General features: G+C 34.1%; 1 protein-coding gene across 5 annotated transcripts in view; it reads left to right on the plus strand.

Annotated features, from left to right (window-relative positions):
- KIFAP3 (kinesin associated protein 3) overlaps positions 1–25,208 on the plus strand; it is a 164,012-nt gene that overhangs the window by 122,036 nt on the left and 16,768 nt on the right. For all 5 annotated transcript variants that reach the window (XM_016932248.3, XM_016932234.3, XM_513988.7 and 2 more), the window contains exons 18-19: positions 2,126–2,315; positions 9,243–9,342. In XM_016932248.3, coding sequence (XP_016787737.1) covers positions 2,126–2,315; positions 9,243–9,342 — 290 coding nt within the window. The remainder of the gene's footprint in view (positions 1–2,125; positions 2,316–9,242; positions 9,343–25,208) is intronic.

A 25,208-nucleotide genomic window follows, 5' to 3' on the forward strand; every position in this document is an offset into this window, starting at 1 on the left:
ATGTAATCAACCTAAATGCCCATCAACAGTAGACTGGCTAAAGAAAATGTTATACATATACACCATGGACTATTATACAGCCATAAAAAAGAACGAGATCATATCCTTTGCAGCAACATGGATGGAGCTGGAGGCCATTATCCTAAGTAAACTAACAGAAAACCAAATACCACATGCTCTCACTTATAAATGGGTGCTAAACATTGAGTACACATGAACACAAGGGAACAAGAGACATCAGGACCTACTTAAGGGTAGAGGGTGGGAGGAGAGTCAGGACTGAAAAACTACCTATTTGGTACTATGCTTATTACCTGGGTGACAATCTGTACACCAAACCCCCATGACACACAGTTTACCTATATAACAAATCTGCACATGTGTCCCTGAACCTAAAATAAAAATTAAAAAGAAAATCAAGTTTAGTAATTTGGTAGCAAAATTGTCACTAGCAGTACTATAGTCAAAAAATATCCTCTACCTTCCCCAACTTCAGTTGAAAGGGAGCATCTATATATTTTTTAAATGTACATTATAGCACATGCAATCTGACAACTGACACTGCTGGGATTTGCTGATAATGTGAAACTTCAACAAGTTAAAATTGTAACAAGAAAATTACAATAATAATTACATTTATTATAAAGTCTCAGATTTTATTTTTATATCCCAGAAATGTATTATGTGATTGTGATTTTGATTTGAGTCTCAGCTTGAGTTGAAAAATTGCTTAGCATTTAATTAAAATATATATTTGGTCTACCTCTTAGTTTTTGTGATCACCTTAATAGTGCTATTACCCTGCATCCCTCTAACTCCTTTTTAGACAGCTATAACCAAATGCGTTTAAAGATATGACAGAGGAATTTAAAACCAAGAACTCTAACAATGACATGAAATATCTGAAGCCTTTTATTTTCTATCCATGCTATCATTTCTGCTGTCCATTGTTAAAGCAATACGCTACTCAGTAGTAGCTGCAACCTATGGGACAAGTAGTAGATGGAGAAGTTCTGCTGTAGCTTACAGTAATTTGCCTGTTTGTCCTTCAAAACCATTCACCAAGAACTTTCTTTCTGACAAGTGTTACAGATACACCTGTCAGTGAATAACCCAATCTTGCTCCATAGGAGTTTATGATCAAAACAAGAGGCATTTAAAGAAATAATTACAACTAAATAAGATAAGATCATTAATTTGTGGTTGGAACAAAAATTCAATTCTGATATTTGTTTTCTTTAGTAAACCATTTTAGCAGCTATAACAGTACTTTAATAGTACTTCCCCCAGTGTTATCTAGACTAAAAGATACGCAAAATATGTCATTTTATGCTAACTACCTGTCATTAGTGACACAAATGCAGTTGACTCTTGAACAACACAGGTGTTAGGGGACCAATCCCCCTACACAGTTGAAAATCCATGTATAACTTTTAACTCCCCCAAAACATAAACTAATAGCCTACTGTTAACTGGAAGCCTTACTAATAGCATAAACAGTTGATTAACACATATTTTGTATATGTATTATATACTGTATTCTTACAATAATGTAAGCTAGAGAAAGGAATATTTTTAAGAAAATCATAAGGAAAATATATTTACTATTCACCAAGTGGAAGTGAATCATCATAAAGATCTTCATCCTCATTGTCTTCACATTGAGTAGGCTGAGGAGGAGAAAGAAGAGGAGGGCTTGGTTTTGCTGTCTCAGGGGTGGCAGAGGTGGAACAAAAATCCATGTATAAGTGGACCTGTGCAATTGAAATCCATTTTGTTCTAAGGTCAACTTTAATTATAGTCACAAGAACTCTTTGGAAACTGAAGTCTTACTGCTTGCTTAAATTCTGGCAATATTTATGTAATATTAAATAAGAATTTATGAAATTTAAACTTTTCTAGTGTTTGCCATTGCCATTAGTGATCGATAATACAAACACAGACTTCTTTATGTATGTAATTGCTTTTCGTTGGCTATTATATAAAATAATCCTAAACAGGTATTTTTAGTGCTTCCTCTGACCCAATGAAGGCCCCCCAAAATTCTCAAGAGATAAAAATATTGCCGTCTGAGTGCCAAGTGAGTTAGCTTATATAATAACAGTTGACTGTTTGTTTTCAATAGGAATATGATGAAGAATGGGCTAAGAAAATTCAGAGTGAAAAGTTTCGCTGGCATAACTCTCAGTGGCTGGAGATGGTAGAGAGTCGTCAGATGGATGAGAGCGAGCAGTACTTGTATGGTGATGATCGAATTGAGCCATACATTCATGAAGGAGATATTCTCGAAAGACCTGACCTTTTCTACAACTCAGGTGATAACCAAAGCGAAAATAAACAGTTTATATGCTATGAATAGAGATTTTAGTCGGCCAGCCTTGCACATTCCCAAGCTTAATAAGCACTTCTTTTAGTTTATGAATGGTCTGCTAATGATTTTAGATGTAGCATCTATATATAATAAGCAAACCTATTAACTTACCATTTTTTTTCCAAGTTAGTCTTTGATGGAATCTCCCTAAAACGCTGTAGCCAGGAAAATTAATTGTTCTTAGTTGTTTATTAATTGCTAGAATGTGTAACTTAAATGGACAACTTCAAGATTTCTGACTTCCGTTCAAAAATGTAATATTCATTTTTCTTCTGCATTTATTAAATGCATAATTTATTCATCATTTGTTTTCCAAGGTATTTAATCTTAACAGTTTAATTTTGCCATGGTTTTGCTTTAGTTTCAAACTACCAAACTCTATATGGTAACTTTGGGGACGATTTAGGCACTTCAGAGTAATTGTTTATTCTTTCTAAACTATGCTAATGTTTTTAAGGTAAAATTTAATATTTATGTAAATCTTACATGTATTATAACCTTTTTGATTCTGCATTACTACCTTTTTCCAAGGATGAGTTTGACACAAAGATTGGTAAGTTTTTGCATATTCCAGCTCTCACTGTTTTGTACTGTTGCCAACATTAATATTACTTCATTGAAGTCATTTAGTTGAGGAGAGGAAGGAAAGGATTTCTATAAGAATTAAAATCTCTAGCAAGTTGAAGATAAAAATCATTAAGGTGATTATATCTGAATTAGTGACTCACCTTATTTTCTACTATGTGTTTCTACTATGCATTTAGTGTTCTCAATATATGTTCTCTAAATATTTTGTGTATTATCTCATTTTATCTGAACAATTTGATCAATGATTGGATGATTATGTAAATTACTATTACATCTGATCACTGTACTCACATTAATAATACCACTCACACTTTCATTCATGTGTTTTCTTAATTGGGTCTTGTGCAAATTTTCCATAGATATTATGTATTATTTTTTGTATTTGGTATAGATATTTAAATCATGGAAAACTTATGCTTTACTCTGAAAATCAAATAGATTTCTTCCTAACTGAACTTTACAGTAGTTATGAAATGCTGCTTTGTGTTTCAAACCAGATGGAGTAGATCATTAATTTCAACCAAACAGAATTTCTTAGTTCAGTAATGGCAAACAGCTGTTCCTTACATATTCAGTATTCATGAAGTAAGATGATGTAAAATATATATGATGTGAATTTTTTTAATAGAAATCAGAATATTCTTGGAATCAAGTTTCTTGCTTTGAAGATTGATAGCTACCTTTCATAATGAATCAATTACCAGTTTCCAAAACCAGATAAAGCTATTAACCACCTCAATATTCATCATTGTTGTTTTAATACAATTAAAATTTCAAAACAGATTTCTAAACAGTTATACCACATTTCCAAAATTAATTTAAATTAACCTCTTAAAGTGAAAATCCTAAATATTTTTCTGATACTTTATAATTACAATATATAAGTTATGCTTTTGTGAGAAAACAGTTATGTATATTTTCATACACCAAAACTTAGAAACATTTAGGTTTTTTTAATCTATAGCCTGATGATATGATAGACATTTGACAGTAGAAATTACATGCTGTGAGTCTAAAACTAAATTTCTTATAGCAAGCAATTTTTTTTAGTTTAGTAATTATTTTACCTACATCATTTTCCATGGATAGTCCATGGACTAAATGAATCCCTGTAGCATTTCTTGATGTGTCTCATGGAAATCTAGATAATATCAGCCTCCTTTCCTTTATTGTGTATGATTGTAGCATCAGAAAACATCAGATAAATTTGTACTCCTGCAGATTTGTTTGAATGCTTGAGCCATGTTTTTAAGCCTCTGGGTCTCCCTGAAAATTTAGGCTGTTTCTGATAAGAACAGCTTTAGCAGCTTTTCAGCCATAGAGGTTAAACTGAGAGGCTCGTAATTCCCTGGGTCTTATCTTTTACTTTAAAATGAAATGGCATCTGCTATTTTCTAGTCATTAGCATCATTCTCTCTATTTTCAGACTATTTAATAGTCAAATGTATATGATTCTCCCATGTTTAAAAAAAAAAAATCTTAGTATTATGTGAAATACAAAACTAGCATCTCCTTTAGTTACAGTATTTTTTACTTAATCTAAAATTATTGTGATTGTAGTCACTAATTAATGTCCTTTGCTATTATGAAAATGAAGCGTTTGCTTTAGTACTTTTACCCATAGAGGAAATATTTTGTCATTTATAAAGCCATATTGCTACTACATATATCTAAATGACTTTTTATTTTTTAATTGTTCTTCATTAATTTTAGTGAATCTTAGTATGTGAATGTATTACTGGAATATGAAGCTTAAAATGATTTGTTCTATCTCAGGAATATTGTAAAAAACATAGTTTTCATACTACCTATGTATTTCTGTGATGTGTCTTGTAAAGTATAGTCAAATAAATTATTAATAAGATTCATCATTTTAGTTATTTCTTTTTCTCATACTCTACACTATTGACATCTATTTTCTCCCATACAGTCACAATTTCACCTTTAGCTAGTTCACCAAAGAGCCCAATATTATATTTTCATTTGACTTTAAGAAATAAAAAGAGGTCGGGCATGGTGGCTCACAGCTCTAATGCCAGCACTTTGAGAGGCCAAGGCAGGAGGGTTGTTTGAGGCCAGGAGTTCAAGACTAGCCTGGTCAATATAGTGAGACCTCGTCTCTACCAAAAAAAGAAAAGAAAAAGAAATTACCCAGGCATAGTGGCATGTGCCTGTAGTCCCAGCTACTAAGAAGGCTGAGGTGAGGGGATTACTGGAGTCTTAAGAGCTCTGGATTATAGTGAGCTATGCCAATCGGGTGTCCCCACTAAGTTGAGCATCAGTATGGTGACCTCCTGGGAATTGGAGACCACCAGATTGCCTAAGTAAGGGTGAACTGGCCCAGATCCAAAAGGGATTAAGTCAAAACTCCCATGCTGATCGGTAGTGAGATCATGCCTGTGAACAGCCACTGCACTCCAACCTGGGCCAATTATTAATAGCAAGACCCTGTCTCTTTAAGAAAAAAAGTTGGCCTGGCACAGTGGCTCATGCTTGTAATCCCAGCACTTTGGGTGGCCAAGGCAAGTGGATCACTTGAGGTCAGGAGTTCGAGACCAGCCTGGCCAACATGGTGAAACCCCGTCTCTACTGAAAATACAAAAATTAGCCGGATGTGATAGCACACGCCTGTAATCCCAGCTATTTGGGAGGCTGAGACAGGAGAATCGCTTGAACCCGGAGGTGGAGGTTGCAGTGCGCCAAGATCACGCCACTGCACACCAGCCTGGGCAACAAAGCGAGACTCCATCTCAAAAAGAAAAAGAGTTAAAAAAAAAAAAGAACTGTATTTCAGTAAGAGTATATTATATACAAGATGATATATAAGAAGATACTGAGTTTTTGTATTTTTTTAAATTCACAATGTTTATAAGCCAGTTTTTTAAAACTGGCTTTCAGAAATCAGAAGGTTGATAAATTACCCGTGTTGACAACAAATTTGCTTTGGTTTCATCACTGTTCTAGTATATGCTCTGTTTTGTTCATAACTGTCTTTATCATCTTACTTGGGGCATCTCAGAAAGGTGTGCTTTATAACTGTGGTCTAAAAGGTTTTATATAATTGAGTACTGTAAATGTGTATAATACTCTATAGCTTAGAGTGTTATGGTGTATATCATCTGTGTTTCCTGTTTGTTCTCTGGTCATTTAAATGTTCCATGAAATACTTTAGTTCCTTGTTAATATCTTTGAAACAAGTTTAGAGTAGGAATTTAAGACACTACTAGATTTATTTGGAGTATAAATAAGAAGCTATGATTCTTTTTTAATATTTCCCTAAAAGAATTAATTTTGGTGGAACAATGTTAAGAAAAAATAAGATATTTCCAAAGAAGTTGAGGTGCTTGGGATGAGAGGCTTTAACGGAATTTTTATACCTCATTCTAGTAAAGAAAGATTACTCATATGTCAGAGCTGCCTAACTTTTGTCAAGCCATAAAGGGCACTGTAGAAGCTGCAGTTTACTTAATCAACTGCAGTGTCCCAGGAAAATTAAAAATGAAGTTGGGCACTGTAGCTCACACCTATACTCCCAGCACTTTGGGAGGCTGAGGCAAGAGGGATCACTTGAGGCCAGAAGTTCAAGACCAGCCTGGGAAATACCCTGTCTCTACAACAAATTTTAAAAATTAGCCAGATGTGGTGGTACACATCCCTGTAGTCCCAGCTACTCAGGAGGATCACTTGAACCCAGGAGTTTGAGGCTGCAGTGAGCTGTGATTGTACCACTGCACTCCAGCCTATGCAACAGAGCAAGACCCTGTGTCTAAAAAAAAAAAAAAAAAGAACTTCAGTGGTATAAATTTACCCTTTTTTAATTCACATAAGAGTAGACATATTATTGAACTAGTTGTATTCTGGATTTATACAATTTCTGGCTGAATCTTTAAAGTAAAAAATTTTTAATTTGATCTCTATTTGATGATCGCCCATTTTCTAGTGCCCTGTATTTCTATTTATCCTTTTTCTACTCATTGTTCCCTTTGAAGACAATAGGCATTCTGAATCAAAAATAAGATGTTGAGAATTTGGTCAGATTTTTACTTAATTTCTACCTAATCTGGATCACTTCACTATGTCATATTTTATAAGTATAAACTTTTTTACATAATTCACATATCTTTTCATTTGGCTTTATTTATGAAATATTTCTTAGTGTTAAATTCTTTTATTTTATTGGCATGCCGAATATCTTTGTGTGTATTTTCCACGTGTGGCATGTATTTTATTTTGGCATTTTACTTAGCTTTGTTCCTCTAAAATTGGCAGGTTTCTTAAACTCCGATTCTCAATTCTTTAGTTTTAATTTAACAGAGGAACTTGTTGATTTTTGTTAGTTTTGTTAGTTTGTTAGTTTTAGCCACTTTCACAAAATCCCAGCCATTTTTAAAAAGTTTACTATATAAAATCACAAATTTTTATATGGCTAGAATCCATATAAAATTGATTTTTTTACATTGCTTTACTGTCAGTGGTGTCTTGTCATTTTCCATGATTTCTTTTTTTTGTAACTTTTCAGTGTTTAGCTGGTCTTTTTGATTTATAGAAACTTTAACTTCTAGTGGACATAAAAACTGGATTAAATATTACTGACACTTTCTGTAGAAACTCAAGCAATCTCTTAAGTATTTTAAATTAGTAAAGTAATAGGACAAATACCAAAGGCGTCCATTAACAATTTGACAATTAAATAATAATATGTCATTAATATATGATGTGTAACAAATGGATATATGTATCAAATGAGTAGTATGGGAGTCTTATGGAAATACAAATTACCCCACTTAATTCGTTTGCCAACTCTATTACTTAGTTTTACCATTCACTCAATTTTTTAGACCCTTACTCCTCAAACAGATTTCGTCATTTAACTCTTACCTGTCTTTCCAGACTCAAATCTGTTAGACTTCTGCCACCTCCACTCAAAGTAGAATTTTCTGACCCCTCTATAGCTTTTACTGCCTCCACACTTATTTGGTACTTATATCCATTCCTTCTGTATATCATTTATTATAAATTACATTTTTAATTGCATCTTAAGTGTTTGTCTTATATTTCACTTAAACTAAAATTCTTAAAAACAGAGGTTATGTATTGTAATTTTCTACATTTCCCACAGGACCTAGCACAGTATTTGCATGTGCTAAGTATAAAATAATCATTTGGTGATTGAATAATTTGCCTATACTGTGTGCCAAATGTATAAACAATGTGGTAGGTATGACCTAGCTAATGTTTATCTGCAGGCCACTCAACAACCCAGCATACTTTCAGAAAAGGAAACTTTGAAAGGCCTCAAAGCTATCCAAATAGTTATTACAAAAGCAGTATACTAACATATTTGTTCTATTCATTGAACAGCTCTGAAGCCATCACTTAGATCTTTTTTTCCTCAGATTCTTTTTATTCTTAACTTATTCATAATTCTATCAAAAATAGGTTATCTAGATTCTTAGATTGGAACAAATGAGAAAGTAGTATAACTCTATAATCAGGAAAATGTCCTAACAAATACTTAAATTTAGGGAAAAAAGCACTTTATAAGCAAAGAAAAATAAAAAGCATACTAGCATAGAACTATTTAGCATAGGTAATCAGATATATCTCACAACCCTAGGGACTGTACAATATTTAGTATTTATAATGAATATTGAATAATCAAGGAATATTTCTGTATAGTATATCCTTTTAAGAATATAAGGAGTGTAAACTATATGAAGATTTCTAATGTAAGTTTGTGTGTGTGTTTTAATGTCTGGCACTTAAACTGTCAAATATTGCTTATTTAGAAATTCACTTATTTTATGTGGTATATCTGATTCCCTAATCATGCTACACTAATAAAGCTGTGAAATACAATAAAGTATTACCCTTTACCAATACCAAACTATTTAATACCTCCTTGCCTTTATTTGTTCTATTTCCTTAGCCTGAACCATCCTTACTGTCTGTCCCCACCTTGCTTCCCTTCCTTATCTTTTTCTTTCTTCTCCATACGAGACCATAAGCCTGCTTGAAGGCAGAGACTAATTCCTCTCTGTACTCACATGTGCCAAATACATAGTAGATGCTCAATGAATGTTCAGTTGTTGTGCTGCATTATTGTGCACCAGTACTTAAGGTACATACAGTTGTGTGTTCATACTCCCAGAGAGAACAGCATGTCATGCTAACATTTTTCTTTATAGATTAAATATACAAGTTATTTTCTTATTGTATTGCTTGATAGACAGGTTTTTCCTACACATATGTTTTACTGGTTACCATTTTTTTTTCTTTCTAGATGGATTAATTGCCTCTGAAGGAGCCATAAGTCCCGATTTCTTCAATGATTACCACCTTCAAAATGGAGATGTTGTTGGGCAGCATTCATTTCCTGGCAGGTAAACAGTTTTCCAAGAAAAATCTAATGTGTAGTATCTGTTGCTTTTGGAAAGCTAAAATCCTCTTCACTCTCCATTTCTCTTCTTTTTCATTAAGGGGGGGAAAAAACCCTCAATCTTTTCAAGGGCATGTTTGTTTGATTTTAAATTAACTTATGAAGTCACATTTTCTGTATTTAAAAAATGGAGATCACAAGGCTGCGTGTGGTGGCTCCCTGTAATCCCAGCACTTTGGGAGGCCGAGGCAGGCAGATCACGAGGTCAGGAGATCGAGACCATCCTGGCTAACGCGGTGAAACCCCGTCCCTACTGAAAGTACAAAAAATTAGCCGGGTGTGGTGGTGGGCGCCTGTCCCACCTACTGAGTAGCCTGTCCCAGCTACTCAGGACGCTAAGGCAGGAGAATGGCGTGAACCCGGGAGGCGGAGCTTACAGTGAGCCGAGATCACGCCACTGCACTCCAGCCTGGGCGACAGAGGGAGACTCGTCTCAAAAAAAAAAATGGGGATCACAGATCTAAAACAAAATATGCTCTTCAAGTTGGAAAATATAGATTGTCTGTTGACACAAACAATACTTTTGCCTAATTAATGAATGCAGATTGTTTCTGAGTGTTTTCCAAAGCCATTAAAATATAAACTGAGAACAGAAGATGTGTATTTTAACAATTACCCAAGACATAGCTGTTTTTAAAAACTTGGTGCTTTTATTAAATTGAAGACTTTTCCTCCCTAGATGGCATTTTATTAAAATAATTAAGAGAAAAAAAAAGTCAGGCCAGTATTGTTTTGCAGTTATAATAAAGTTCCCCACAGCATATATCCAGCTTTATTACATAATAATATAATAGATTTTTAAAATCTCGCCAGAAAGTATAAACAATATTTTTCTCTTCATATCATTCCTAGAGGTGTAACATTTTAATTAAGGCTGACGATTGACATTTCACATTAAGCTAGTCCAGTGAACAGTTATAGTGTTATTTTCCCTTAAGCCTATTAATTTTTTCATTAAATTATTAATTTTTTTCTTCTTAAATTCTACTTTTCATTAGGATAAGCTATTTTCTATGTGTAAGATATGTTCATGTATTTTTTAAATGAACAATACAGTTGTGACCAATGTGCGATAACTCTTAATGATCACTTGTAGTGTTATTTTAATTTAATACTAATTATAATTTCAGCCATTATCGATTATCCATTGTATATAATCTGTTTTACAAATATTCATCTTATTTATTTTAACTTGCACAGCAACATTTTAAAACAAGTATTATTATATGTTTTACTGATGACATTACAGCTCTAAAAATTCAAGGTTAACTAACCAATTCACACAAGTAGGATGATGGCGCAAAAATTTGAACTCAGGTGTATATATCACCAAAGTTTATGTTCTTTCCAGTATAACATGCTGCCTCATTTGGAGGACACAAAACATACCGTAGTGATTTTTCAGCTTTTTTGATCACAACCCACATTAAAAGAAATACCTTTCGTATTTGAACTTAATGCATACATACATATTTGTTTATATACATGTATCTACCTATACATATATATGTAAATTGTTTACATATATTTATCTACCTATATATATGTGTAAAACAAAAATTTCTTAAAATGGTACTCTACCTGTAATACACAATTATATTTTATTATATTCCATTTCCTGTTTTAAATGCAAACTGCAACTCACTAAATTGATTTTACAACTTGCTGATGGTCATGACCCAAAGTTTAAAAGCATGGTGGAAAATCATAGGAGTATTACATGAAATGTAATAACCTTATGTGTAGTTCAGTGTTCTGTAGTGTACTTTAAATAAATAGTAGCCCCTTAAAAATTGTTTCATCTGTGTACTAGATTGTCATAGTAAGAAACACCTTGCCTTAGGAAATAAAAGCTAAACATGGTTAAATACTAGAAAGCATATGGCTTTTGATTACTTCTGATGCTTCTGGCTTTATTAGCTATAGTTATTTAAATAGAGGCTCTGTTTAATCATAAATACTGTACTCTATCAGGTGACAATTCACTGTACAAATGTTTTCTGAAACATAATTGGGAAAGGAGGAAATGATTTAGATATGTGATCTTAATATTTATATTGAAAAATTTTGCTTATAGCATTTATAAGATTAATTATTCTGCCATTTATGTTTCACTTTTAGCAAAACATTATTTTTGTATCTCCTGCAGATACCGTGAATCTAAAGAAAACCAACTGCTATAAATCATGCATTACTTATTTGAGAAAGACTTGCTTTTTTTAAATTTAATTATGTGACTTTTAAAAAACTAAACGTTTTCACTAAAATACAGAAAACAATCCTTTTTTGCTCAACTCAGCAAAATCTCTAATTTCTAGTGTTCAAAAATGATTACTTTATAAAATAATAAAAGTTTTGAGAGAGATAAATGTATTCCACAAGTTATGTACTGGGTCCAAAGATTTCAGCATTTTATTCCTCCATTCTGTTAATAAGATTTTTTTACATGACTTCGGGAAAATCCTTTTACCTTTGTACCTTTACTTTCTTTTCAAAAGTAAAAATATGTAAGTAGCTTCTTCTACTTCACAAAAGACATATTCCAGTAATATTGACTTAAAAGATTAGTTAATAAAACTTACTATAGACTGTTTTTCAAATCAAAAGAATGACACAATTTTATAATTATTTTCATTTGAGAATTGTTTGCCCTTTAGAAAGAACTTTCCCTGAGAAAGTTAAGACTTTCATCTCTTGTCTTTTGTAATTTTTAAGGCCTTCAATCACATTTAACTGTATCACTTTTTTCATGTTTAGAAGAAATAATTCACAATGAATTTCCTCAAATTTTGTGGTAGGTAATAGAACAAATGAAAAGGGACCCTAAACTGTATCAGCAGAGCCACAGACGGATTACACAATATAGCCAAAGATTCATAGTCTTCTTTTTCACACTTTGTTTTACTGACTTACTCTGGAATCATTTGCTTTTTTGCTTTTATTCAATCATTTGTGGTTGGTTAAGATTCTCCTTTTAATAGGACCTCTAAGCTCTTTTTTAACAGTATCCATGGATCTGAAAGTGTGGCATATTTTTCAATTCAAACATTTAAGTATTTTAAATCGTTACATAATTATTCACATATTTCAATATGATAATTTTGCTGCATAATGTGAAATTTTAAACTATGGCTACATTTCAGCTCCTGATATCCTATAGGTGAATTTAAATCTCATTAAACTAAATAATAGTCATTCAAAAATATTTTTGAAATTTTTAATTTTAACCGATTTTAAGCAAAGTAGGAATCTTTTTCAAGAAATGCAAGTTAATTAAAGAGAAGTTGTTGAACTCATTCTTCATCTCTACTGTAAAGATGAGAATAAGCAGACTTAATGGACAACATGAAGAATTTGTGTTAACTGTGAAAGAATAATAGCTGAATTGATCTTTACATATTGAAAAAGCTGATTCTCTAAATATCTTAAAAAGATTAAATTGTCTATTTGGAGTTGTTGGGTGTTTTTCCTTTAAATCAGGGAAATGGTCCAGATGATTTATAAATTCTTTCCCTGCTTCTTCTTCATATGTCTTTGATAAATAAGCACTGTCAAGTTATCTGGAGAAAGAGTATTACTTGATTAATGTATAAAAGGTGAACTTTTATCATTACCATTGTTTTCAATGATTTAAGTATAACAATATGTGGGATAAAACACGAAACAATATGACAGTGCCAAGTGGCATACTCTTCAGCCAGTTCTCATGGCTTTTCATTCTCTGTTTTCTTAATGTTTCAGTTTGAGTGGATTCTTGTAATAAATAACAAATTGCTAATTTGTATGACACAAGGGTTTTTTTAATTGTTTAAAGAAAAATTATTTATTTCTTCATAAAATGACAAGGTTCAGTAATAGGATGAATGTATTAAAATCTGAGAAACTAAGCCAGATTTAGAGAAGAATTTAAATACTTGAAATTGGTATTTTTCTTAAAATCCAAGTCAGGGGGTCCTTCTTAATCTGAATACCTTCATTTTTGTAAGATAGCAAGGCAGTTTAATTGGAAACAGTGAAAACTGTTAAACTCATCTATCCCATTCTATAAGAAGACTGGATGTTTGATAAAATAGATATTGGCAGTTGGACAGTGAATCCTGGGTTTTAGACATGTGTCACTATCAGTTTGAACCTCTTGGCGCCAGGATTTCCCAACATTTAGAGCTAATGCAAAATGCATTAGGGCTTTAAGGCAATAGCTATGGAGTTGCCAATCCCAGAGCGTCAAATGTAAATCTTCCCCTCCCAAAATCTGAACTGGTGTTAGAAAGTAAAGTGGAACTTGCTTTTGAAGCTAATTAAAAATAATAGGAGCAAGCCTAGCTTTTTTTCCAGTTATGTATACCATGTATCTGCACCATATTTTTGGACCATTTCTTTATTATAACTTTTACTTTTCAAGACTAACAAGAACCGCATGTTAAGGGTATTTTTAAACTGCTTCCAGCTTTTACAAATCAGTTTTTGTTGCAGTAAAAATGGTCCATTTTTCTTTTATAGGAATCCAATTTTCATAAACTGGAAAAAAAATTGCAGAGACTGCTTAGGTTTCCTTGGGGCTTTGAAAAATATTTTTCAGAGAGCCTGGAGTTCTTCTTTGTGGTTGGCACAGTGATGTCATTTACGGACCATTTCAGTGGGGTCAAAGACAAACTAGATGTATGCATTATCTGAGCCATCTGACTCTTAAACTTTCATTTTCTATGTGTGTGTTATAGCCTGCCTCTTTTTCTTTTCTTAGAGTACTTTAATATCAACTTTTTTATGCATTATATGTATTATATATTACATATACATATGCCTTCTATTTTGGTCTCTTTTTTTTGAAATATTAAATCACAGTTGGATATTAGTTGTACTTTTAAAAATCATACTGAGGAGAACTAACAAATTATTTCTTTAAAATATAACAAATAATCTTTTACCCAAATTTTTAAATGTATGATTTTTTAATTCTAGAATTCTACATATAAAAAAATTAGACTTATTTGTTTGGCTGTAAGGCTACCTTAATTATACTCAGCTATTTAGTTTACTGTTTTTTCCCTTGAGAAAGCAACCTCAAAATTACATATTCTCTGTCTAAAAGGCATTGTGCAGTGTTTACAGAACTACATATTACTAGAACTATATATTATGAGTTTGTTTCAAAGCAGTTATTCAGAAGAGAAACTAAGTTGTCTATTTTACAGCCCTTAATTTGGCCAAGCAAAAAATTATTTTATATTGAGAGGAAAGTAAATATGCCTGCAAAATTCCTTCTTTGATAAGTCCTTTATCAATTTTTAATTAATAACCCAAACTCATTTGTTCTAATAATTTAAGTTCTAATGATCTTCATTACTGTGGCCATAGCATAGCAATTAGATGGAAGGATCAAAAAAGTGAAAAGAACCTCTCAGAAGCATTTTCTTTGATAGACATTGACACCAACCATTTGTTCAGCATTGTAAGAACTAACCTAATTGCTAAAAACCTATAAAATCTTTTTAAAATAATCATTGACTAAAATACTGCTTCATTTAGTGTTATTACTTTTTTTTACCAAAGATGATCATAGTTTTTCTATTATTTATGAATTTCATATTTTTCTCAGCAGAAAACATGCTTCATGAAGCCTTTCAAAAAAACTGACTTAGCCATTTTTCTAGACATGGTGTTTACAAAATAAAGCAGACATAACATTTTCACCTATCAATTGCCAAATAATTTCTAGTGCTAATACCCACACATCAGAGCAAAACAGTACTCCTAAACACCTGTTGTAGAATTTAATAAAACCTTTATGAAAGAAAGGCATTTGGTAATAAAGAACAAGAGCCTTAGATTGTTTACTTCCTTTTACTCTATAACTTTATTTCTAAGAATTTGTCCGTATGAAATAATCAGAGATAAACATAAAGACTGATAAATAAGTTATTATGTGTCAAAGAAAATTGATACATTGAGGGTAGTGGAATAAACATTTTTACAACATTATTTTTGTGCCATGAGATTTTTGTCTACATACTAGATTATATTACACTGGTACTCTAAGTAAACTTTATATGTGAATGTCAAAATAAGTCAAAATATATACATTTACCAATAAATATCCACCTTTCATAAACTTCTTCACTTTTTAAAGGATTTACCACAGTGAACTTTTAATTTTCCTCTTCCTTATTAAAAATGTTTTTTATAAAAATTTTATTCATATATGATGTTTTGATAGCATAAAATTGGATACATCACTGCCACATCTGTAATTCTAGTAACAGATAGCAGACAGTGTGGTTAAGAATATTTGCTCAATCCATTTATATTGATTTTCATGTATTAAAGCATTATAACAGATTTGTTGACTTACTCTTAATATGTAAACATTTTAAGATAAGTCTATTATGAAACATAGTATAATATTAAAAATACAAAAAAATCATTGAATGCAAGTCACTGTCATACATTTTATTTACACTTTGTTCTTGACATGCACATTTGCGTAAGTCCCTAATACTTGTTCTTAGCTGGATCCAGGTTGGGATATTTGCAAGGGTTGCTTCTCAATTTAAATAGAATTTTAAGTCATGATTTAAACATACTCAGTAGAACCTCTTTATAGCAACAGTAAGGTTGGATAATAATACAGTGTCCTGTTTACTTTTAAAAGTTGCTGTGATTCGGGCATGGTATATGATTTGATCTAAAAATACTCAGATCTGTGCAAATTTTTGTTATAATTGTATTCAGTTATCCAAATGATGTTATTTTCAATATATGTAAACATCTATTTCAAGCCAAGTAATAAATGACATAGGTAGGTAAAACCAATAGAAATAATTTTAAGTTCTTTCCACCTTCTTCAGTATTAATGAAGCAGAAGTGTACAGTAAAATTTTTTGAGTAAAACCATAAGAAATAGTACTATATGACAAGTAAAATTATTCCTAAAATAATGCAGTGGTCATTTTACTCTTAAACTTGGGGGATGGTAAAAACAGGAGAACAAGAGTGCAATAGCTATGTCACAACATAGTTCTAATTAATGAGAAAAAAATCAAAGCAAATAAAAAATGTTTATACTACAAGAGTCTTGATCTTACATAATCTTTACATGAAATCCCTTTTTTCTTTCTGTGTACTTTCATAGTAGCTGTCCCAATTACTTTTTTAGTTAAGAAGGTGGAATACCTTAGGAGCCTTCTAAAAGATTCAAAGAATAAAATGTTTAAGCCTTTTTACTCTAAATCTAATTATATGAAGTATAATAAATTACATTTATCTTGCATTTAAATCTTCATGTATCTTATTTGATCATCAAAAAGTGTGTGAGGTTATAGGACAAAGAGTAATATTGTCCCTATTTTCACAATGTGAAAATTAAGGTTCAGAGATTTTTAAGGAACTAGCCTAAAACCAGGTAGCTAATAGTGAAGCCTTTAAGCTTGGTAAGAGCCAACACTCCTACTATTACATCATTATTGCCTCCAGATGACAAGCAGATATATTAGTCTTATCAGTGAACTGTACTTTAGAAAGTTTAAAATAAATGTTATTAAAATTCAGAGTAAGATATGTAGGTTTTGTTGTGCAACATGACATACTGTTTACCCAGTTTGATTTAATACATTTGACATGGTTTACTGCAAATTGGTGATTCAGATTTGCTTGGAAGTAAGCAGCTAAGGGTTTATTAACACATTAAGTAATTAGTTCACTACCTTTAAATTATCTTAAGTAGTTCACTAAATTCTCTACAGATTAAATCCAGTTGTATAAAAAATGGGAATGAAATAAGTGGGATATTCTCAGTCTAGAAGGGTAAATGCCTCTTAAAAATCATTTATTCAGCTAATTAACCAGTTTAAATTTTTGCATACATGATGGTATTATTTTAAAAATGCTCATAAATGAATCCTCATGGGCTTATTAATATATTAGTCTGATTTCTCTTATTTGTTTAGACTTCTTAGAGAGACAGCTTCTTTCTAATATTGAAAAGGCAAGGAAATTCAGTTCTGCTGCTTGGACACTAATGATTTGCATTTCCCAAGGAGAATTGAATTAGGTTTTATTAGTAAATTGGGCCTATAACCTTTAAGGGCAGATTTTATTAGATTATCACACGTCGGCATTAGTAAATTGTAAACTTAACTGAAATATAGACATATGAGCCACAAATCAAGGCTTAGAATCCTGGAAACTTGGGAAGATGTTTTATCCTAGAGAAATTATAGTCCTGAGTTGAAAAAATATTTCAAGTGATTTGCTTTCTTTTGAAACTTTAGAAACGAGAAGTTGTGACAGAACTACCCTCTTCAAGTTAGTGTTCAATTTAAATCTGCTAATCTGAGCAAAAATTTTGAAGGCATGCACATTAGCTGTATAGAAAGCCCAAAGATGCTCCCAAATAAAACCAAATTTATTGTCACTTTATTAGTGATGGCGGCAGTGGCCCATCTGGAGCAGCTGCTGCAGGGATGCCAGCTGCAGTTGGGGAGGCGCAGCTGACACTGCGAGCTACACAGAGCTGTCAGGCTGGGAAGAGGCATGAGCCCTGCCCCCTGCCAAGTTGGCAGGCCAGGAGCCCCACGCTCCTGGGCGCAGCTGCAGCCGCCCAGCCACAGCTTGAGACCAGGTCATCCCTGTGCTCTTGGGGGCCTGGGGAAGGCCCCCTGCCCCTGCAGGTTCGGAAGTGCCTGCTTCCGCTCCCTGGCCTCTCCCTGCTGCCGGTGCCTGCTCCAATTTTGCAGCAAAGTTGAAGCCAAGCCCAGGCACTGTCATGACCTGGCTGGGTGGGCCTGCACTTGGGGCGGTACTGACACACCAGCCCCCCCCCCCCGCCTGCCACTGCCTCAGCCCCCTCTGAAGCTTTGGGCACCTACGAGCTCAGGGAGGGAGGCCAGGGGGTGCTGAAGGTGGCTTAGTATGGGCTGCCTGGGCACCCTGGATGGCATGTTGATGGCAACAGGCAGGCTCCTGGGCAAAAAGGAGTGAATCCCCAGTGAAATCCCACCTTCTAACCAGGGATGGCCTGAGCCTGGGGACCAGGCTGCCGGTTCCAGGTGGAGTCTCCCACCCAAAGTGAGAACTTGTACTTTTTCTGGCCCTGTCCATGGCCAGCCATGGACCAATCAGCATGCACTTCCTCCCTTCTGAGCCTATAAAAACCCCAGGCTCAGCCAGACTTGTACAGACGTGGGGATTACCTGCTTGCTGTAAGGAGCTACCCACTGCAGATCTCCTCTCTGCTGAGAGCTGGACACTCATCAGGCCGCCTGCAGAAAGGAGCTACTACTTTGGGTCTCCTGAGAGCTGTTCTGTCACTCAATGGAGCTCCTCTTCCCCTTTGCTTACCCTCCAGTTGTCCACTTACCTCATTCTTCCTGGATGGGAAACAAGAACCTGGGACCTGAATGGCAGGACTCAAAGAGCTGTAACACAAACGGGGCTGAAACACGTCGCCCCCACTCACCATGTTGTGGGAAACGAGAAGGAGGGAAGAGCTGTGGCTCTTCCAAGAGCCCAGACCTAGTTGCTCCTGAGCCAGGGATGTGACACCCTCTGTGGGGCCCTGCGGTTCCCGGTTTCTCCAGGTTTCTGGGCGCCTCTGTGTTCCCCTCATCCAGACGCAGTTGCTCAGAGCAGAAGCTGCGTGCAGTACATCTGGTCCATCTGCAGCCTCACACAGAGCCAGCACCTGTACCAGTGCCTGGAGCTAACCACCCTGCCATAGTAGCCAGTCAGCCAGCATGCCTGCTGTGCGTGGTGACCAGACCCTGCGCTTGGTCACCCACACAACCCTCACCGCTCCACACCTGGCTAACCCTTGGCAGGTGTGGGATCCAGGTTGGTAGCTCAGCCTATCGGGCCTAGTGGGCAGAACGAGCCCAGCGGGCACAAACAATACTCAGGGAGAAGGTGCCGCCAGCCACAATGGTTTCTGGGTGGCAAAGCAACACCCCAAGGATCCTGTGACATTAGGACTTTGACTTAGTAGAAGAAATTCAGCATAATTGAGTCTATAAATTTAAAACGTAACCCGAATATGACTGGAACCTTTAAAAATGTTAACATGTCAATTATGGTACAGCTTTGTACTAGAAAAAATGACACGGAAGCCAATCCAGTTGTGTCTGGCAAGTTAATTATATCATCACCATTTAAGAGTGATTATCTAGCGTTAAACGTCATATACTTTTCACATATATTGCATTTTTGTTGGCTTTACAGATAGAAATTAGTTGTAAATTTAAATGGAAAGAAAGTAGAAAGTCTTTAAGCAAGGATGACGGCTCTTATGACATATTTGACCTAGAAATGCTCTTATTTTAAAAAACAAAAATGATTTTTAAGGTAATATAATGCAAATTACCGTCATAAAGGCTTCCTCCTTCATATTATAATGAGAATAACAAAATTGTATATAATTGGTTAATAAGCATCACTATTCCCCCTTAAAAAAATAAGGGAGAGAAATAGAGCATGTCATCTTTTATTTCCTTTAAATATGAGTGTAATGATACTGAGCTTACTCCTTAACTCAGGGATATTTTCTAATTTAAGGTAGATTTAATCTAGCCTATTGTTGTCTTGATTGATTTAACAATGTAATTTAACTATTTATGAACAGTTGTTAGATTTCTTATATTAGAAATATTAAACTAGATATTTTTTCTAAGATATTTGTTTTTTAAGAAACAGCTAAAACCTAGGGCCTACAGGTTTTCAAATGTAATTTTAAATGTAATATTAATTCCCATAATCTCCATATTGCCCATAGTCTTTACAAATGTGCTATTACAAATAGCTCACTCCTCAGATATGAGCCATATGGGCTCTGTAAACTGATTTGCACTTATTCTGAATAGGAATTGTACAGATTGTAGATGAATTATTAAGTAAATTTATATTACCAAATAAATCTAAGAATAAAATATTAAGCTGTATTAAATGAGAAAGGAATCTGCAAATGAAGACCTACCTGCGTTAATAAGTTTAGTGGTTACCTTCTTGGTTTCAACCAAAAGAAATTAGTTTTTTGTTGTTGTGTTTTTTAAAGGGGTGGGGGGGGGGCATCTTTAAAACTGCTTACAGAAGTATCTAAGACAAAAACAAGGAAATATAATGTTATAAACTCAGCCAGTCCAAACCACTTGAACTGCTATGACAGCTCATAAAACTGAGAGTAGTTTTTAACTGGGCTCTGTTTTACATTGCCAAAGTGAATTTTCCTTGCAGGAAGTAGCCAGAGGGTTTATTTAGTTTCCAGTCCATGGCTTTGATCTTTCTGTACTGTCACATCTTGGGTTACATAGCCCTTTTTCACTGCAGTAAATCTGCAGCAGTTAATGAGAATAAAATTTCCTCCTTCTTACTGATCACATTCTGTTGAATGCCAAACCACAGCCAACTGCATATTTGCAGAATTTCAGCTACAATGTATGAAAACAGCACAATCAGTTTAATCTTGTTGTCTTTGCAATTCATTTTATTGGGCTTTCTTCCTTTTCAAGTGACCTACTTTATCCAGTCAAGTGGTTGCAGGCCAAACTTGGAAGAAAGATTTAAAATGTGAATAAACTAAGAGGAGAAGGTGTGCAGGAGGTGGGCCAGGGGAGGGCAAGTGGAAGTCCGTCTGCACTGCCGTGAAGATTCCAAGACTCCATAAATTGAGTTTATTTTAATCCTTTTAAAAGACCAAGCCTTTTTTTCTTTTTTCTCCTCAAATAAAATTAAATGGTTTGTTATTTCTTTAGTTATTTTGTATGTTTAGTTTCAACATAAGTTTGTACTTACTGAGTTTATTTAATGAGTCATAACATTATTTTTCAGTTTTCATTATAGAGAAGACACCACAGTACTTAAGGAAATTTAAGGGAATTTCAAGGATTTCAAAAAATTGAAGTTTCACTTTATAAGAGCTCTTCTTAGAGTAAAAATAACATTGTTGTTAACATACACTATACCATCTTATCAAATGGGTCCTTACAAACATAAAGGAAATATTATGAATATGTTGAATAAATCAATAGAATTTCAAAATCACATTTAAGCAAGCTGAATTTTATACATTAATATGTGCATCCTCATAGTAAAGTACATAAAGAATCATATTTATTTTCTTTTTTGTTACAATGAAACCTCTCAATTGAGGCATTAATTACCTGATTCAGTTAATACAGGTTAAATATATTTTTTACTTACACCTCTTTTCTACTGCTTTGTTTTTGTGGTTGGCAACTGGAAGTTAGCAACTTCTTTGTCAAGAAATTCACGGGGGCCATCTTGGGTGATAGTCATTGATAAATATATTTTATTGTATATTTATATTAGGTCAAATTTACATATGGAAATATGAAATTTTATAAAATAAATCAAAAAAGAAAATCAGCTTATATTTTCCCAGAAGATTGAAGTCACAGTTACTGTTTTAGCCATCTAATTTCACAGAAAAAATTATTCTCATCCTCATAAAAATCAAAATGTTGAGATAAAAAATATGTAATATTTGTTGATTTAGACAACTACCATAAAAGCAATAACCAAAAGTGTATTGAGAACTCAGAAGACTGTTTCTGAATTGGGGACAGTAAAGTCGGATCTCCTGATAAAAAGAGGATCCACTTTTGGGGAAATGCCTGTTGTTAGTTACCCCAATACAAGAGGAGGGTAAGAGGAGTGGTTTGAACATTTTAAAGGAAAGAGGTGCAGCACTCACAGGGCCTTTTCAGAAGGTATTAGGTATAATGTTAGAATGTTGAACTTTCAAAATGTAGCTTATACTCTTAGAATTGTTTTCAAATAGACCTATGTCTACTTAAATTGTAACATAATAGTTTGCATGTGAAAAAAAGATGAAGATGAAAACAGAATTTTAGACTTTATCTGAGGGCCTTTTCTATAGTTTGCTTCTTTGTTTCTTTGCAACTTTAAATCTGCCCAAAATTCTAACCTTGCAAGTCCACAGAAAGTTTCTTCATGAAGTAAACATTGTTTTCTTCATGAAGTAAACATTGTTTTCTTCAGTTTTTGTTGTCTTTAAACACACACACACACACACACATAAATCTTAAACAGGTGCAACTGCTCAAAAGAATTCGTTTTGGGGACGTGAACAGTCCCGTAGAGTTTTAAATGAAACTGCTGGAAAGGAGTAGAAACAATGCTGACTTCAGTGACATACACAATCTTTATTCTAATTGTATTATTTTAAATGGTATTCTCTAAATCAGGGGTCCCCAACTCCCAGGCCAGTACCTGTCCATGGCCTGTTGGGAACTTGGCCACACAGCAGGAGGTGAGTACCAGGCCAGCAAACCTTACTGCCTAAGCTCCACCTCCTGTTGCATGAGCAGCGGCATTAGATTCTTACAGGAGCACAAACCCTATTGTGAACTCTGCATGCGAGGGATCTATGTTGTGTGCTCCTGATGAGGATCTAACTAATGCTTGATGATCTGAGGTGGAACAGTTTCATCCCAAAATCGTCTCTCCTCCCCCATGTGTGGAAAAATTCTTCCACACAACCAGTACCTGGTGCCAAAAAGGTTCGGGGCTGCTGCTCTAAATGGTTTCAGATCTATGTACAATATGAGATAGATGGACCAATAATGATGATGGCAATTATTGAAATATATTTAGTGAGTTCCAGGCAGTATATGAATTGCTATTTATTACATCCCTTATCTAATTTACTCTTCACAACAGCTGAAGAAGGGAGACACTATTATTAAGAAAACTGAAGCATGTAGGTTTAAGCAACTTACCCCAGGTTATCTTGCCACCACTCAATCAATAAACTATTCTTACCTTTGACCATCTTTCTTCTATTATAATGAAAGAAGTTTTTTCAAAATCCAATCAACCCATTTTTACTCTAGACCCCATTCTTGTCTTTTCAAGGACTTCTTTTATGTTGTCACTCTTTTCCCCTCTACTGGATCATTCCTGTCAACATATAAACATAAATCAGAATCTGCAAAGTTAAACTCTTTGGCCCCACATCATATTCCAACTACTTCCTGTTTCTCAATTCCCTTTATCCATAACTTCTCAAAAGACTTGCATGTGCTCTTCAACTTCCCCACTCTTGTCAAAATCACCAATAGTCTTCATATTGCCAAATCTAATGGACCATTCTCATCTTTACCTCTCAGCTGGTTTTGACACAGTTGACCAGGCCCTGCTTTTTGAAACTCCCTTCTTTCAGCTCTCAAGATACCCCATTTTTCTGATTTTCCTCCTAAGCCCTTTGTCATTTCTTCCCAATGTTCTTTGCTGGCCATTCCTTCTCTTTTCCACATTTAAATGCTGGTTACTTCAGGGCTATATCCCTGTTCTCTATCCATACCCTGTTTTGGGGGACCCTCTTTTCTAACTGCACCCACCACACCTAGGATTACATCCAGATCCATGGCTTTAAGTACCATTTGTAAACCTATATTTTTAGCTTAGACTTGTCCTCTCAGCACCATCCTTATTCCTTATGCTATCAAATTGAATGTTTAATAAAATTATCAAACTTAACTTTTGATTTCTCACATATAAACAGGTTCGTCCCTTAATCTTCTCGTCTCAGTATGTGTCACCACCATCCCACCTAGTAGTTCAAGCTTTAAACTTTGGAATCTTCCTTATTATCTCCCTTTTCTTCACCATTAGCCTCTCTCTCCACTGCAAACCATCTGCATGCCCTGTTGTTTTCATTTCATTTCTGGAATAGGTCTGAAATTTGGCTATTTATTTCCATTTTCACTGTTAGTACCCTATTCCATGCCACCTTCATCTTCCACCTGAACCACTCAATAGCCTAACTAATTTTCCTGTTTCTGCACTTCCCTTCTGCTTCATTTTTTCCACAGTAGCCATCACGATCTTTTTCAAGTATGTCATATCACATCTCTCACGTGCCTTCAATGGCTTCCCATACTCCTGTAATAAAATACAAATTTCTTACCATGTTCTATAAAGTCCTTCATTATTTGACACTTATCTACATCTCCAGCCTCATCAAATATTCCAGTTATAATTGCTTGTTAATTCTACCCACTCTGGACTCCCTTCTCTTCCCCAGACATTCACCAAGTTCTTTCTCACTTTGTCACCTTTGTGCTTAACTTGAATAGTCTTTTGACTTTTTAAATAACTGGCTTCTTCTTACCTTTCAAGTCTCAGTTCAAATATTCCTTCTTCAGAGAATCTTTTCCTAAGAGAATTATCAAAGAAGCTGCTTCTCCCTCATCTAACCTAGTAATTTAATTTTTGTTCACTTGTTTATTCTCCCTCCTACCACAAGAATACAGTCTCTAGATGGGCAAGAACTTTGACTGTCTTTTTCAAAGTTCTGTCTACTGGCACACACTAGGTTCTCAACAGACGTTTGTTTAATAGAAGTTTTAAAGGTCAGAGCCAGTATTCAGACATAGATGTCTTACTCCATTTCCCATGCTGTTTCATTTTCAATGTGAACTTTTTTATAATTTCTTAATTTTAATTTTTACTATTTCGGTATCCTTTCAAATGTAAAATGCATACCATCTATTAAATATATAATCAAATAGATGTCTATTATATATCCTGCTTATAGTATCATATGCTTTGTATTATAAAATTGTTGATAGGAGCCTATGCTATATGGGAAAATTTTTTAATAACCTAGGTAAGATAAAAACAGACCTTAAGTAGCTATATTTTACATAGATGAAGATGCTTGCCTTCATAATTAAGATCCAGTTAAGGGATTCTTAGTGTACTTGTATTATACTACTACAAGTGTAATTAAATATACTGAGAAGCACCCATCTAAGCACAGTCTCTATCATAGAAAAA

This window comes from Pan troglodytes, chromosome 1 (genome assembly GCF_028858775.2).
Source record: "Pan troglodytes isolate AG18354 chromosome 1, NHGRI_mPanTro3-v2.0_pri, whole genome shotgun sequence".
Lineage (NCBI taxonomy): Eukaryota > Metazoa > Chordata > Mammalia > Primates > Hominidae > Pan > Pan troglodytes.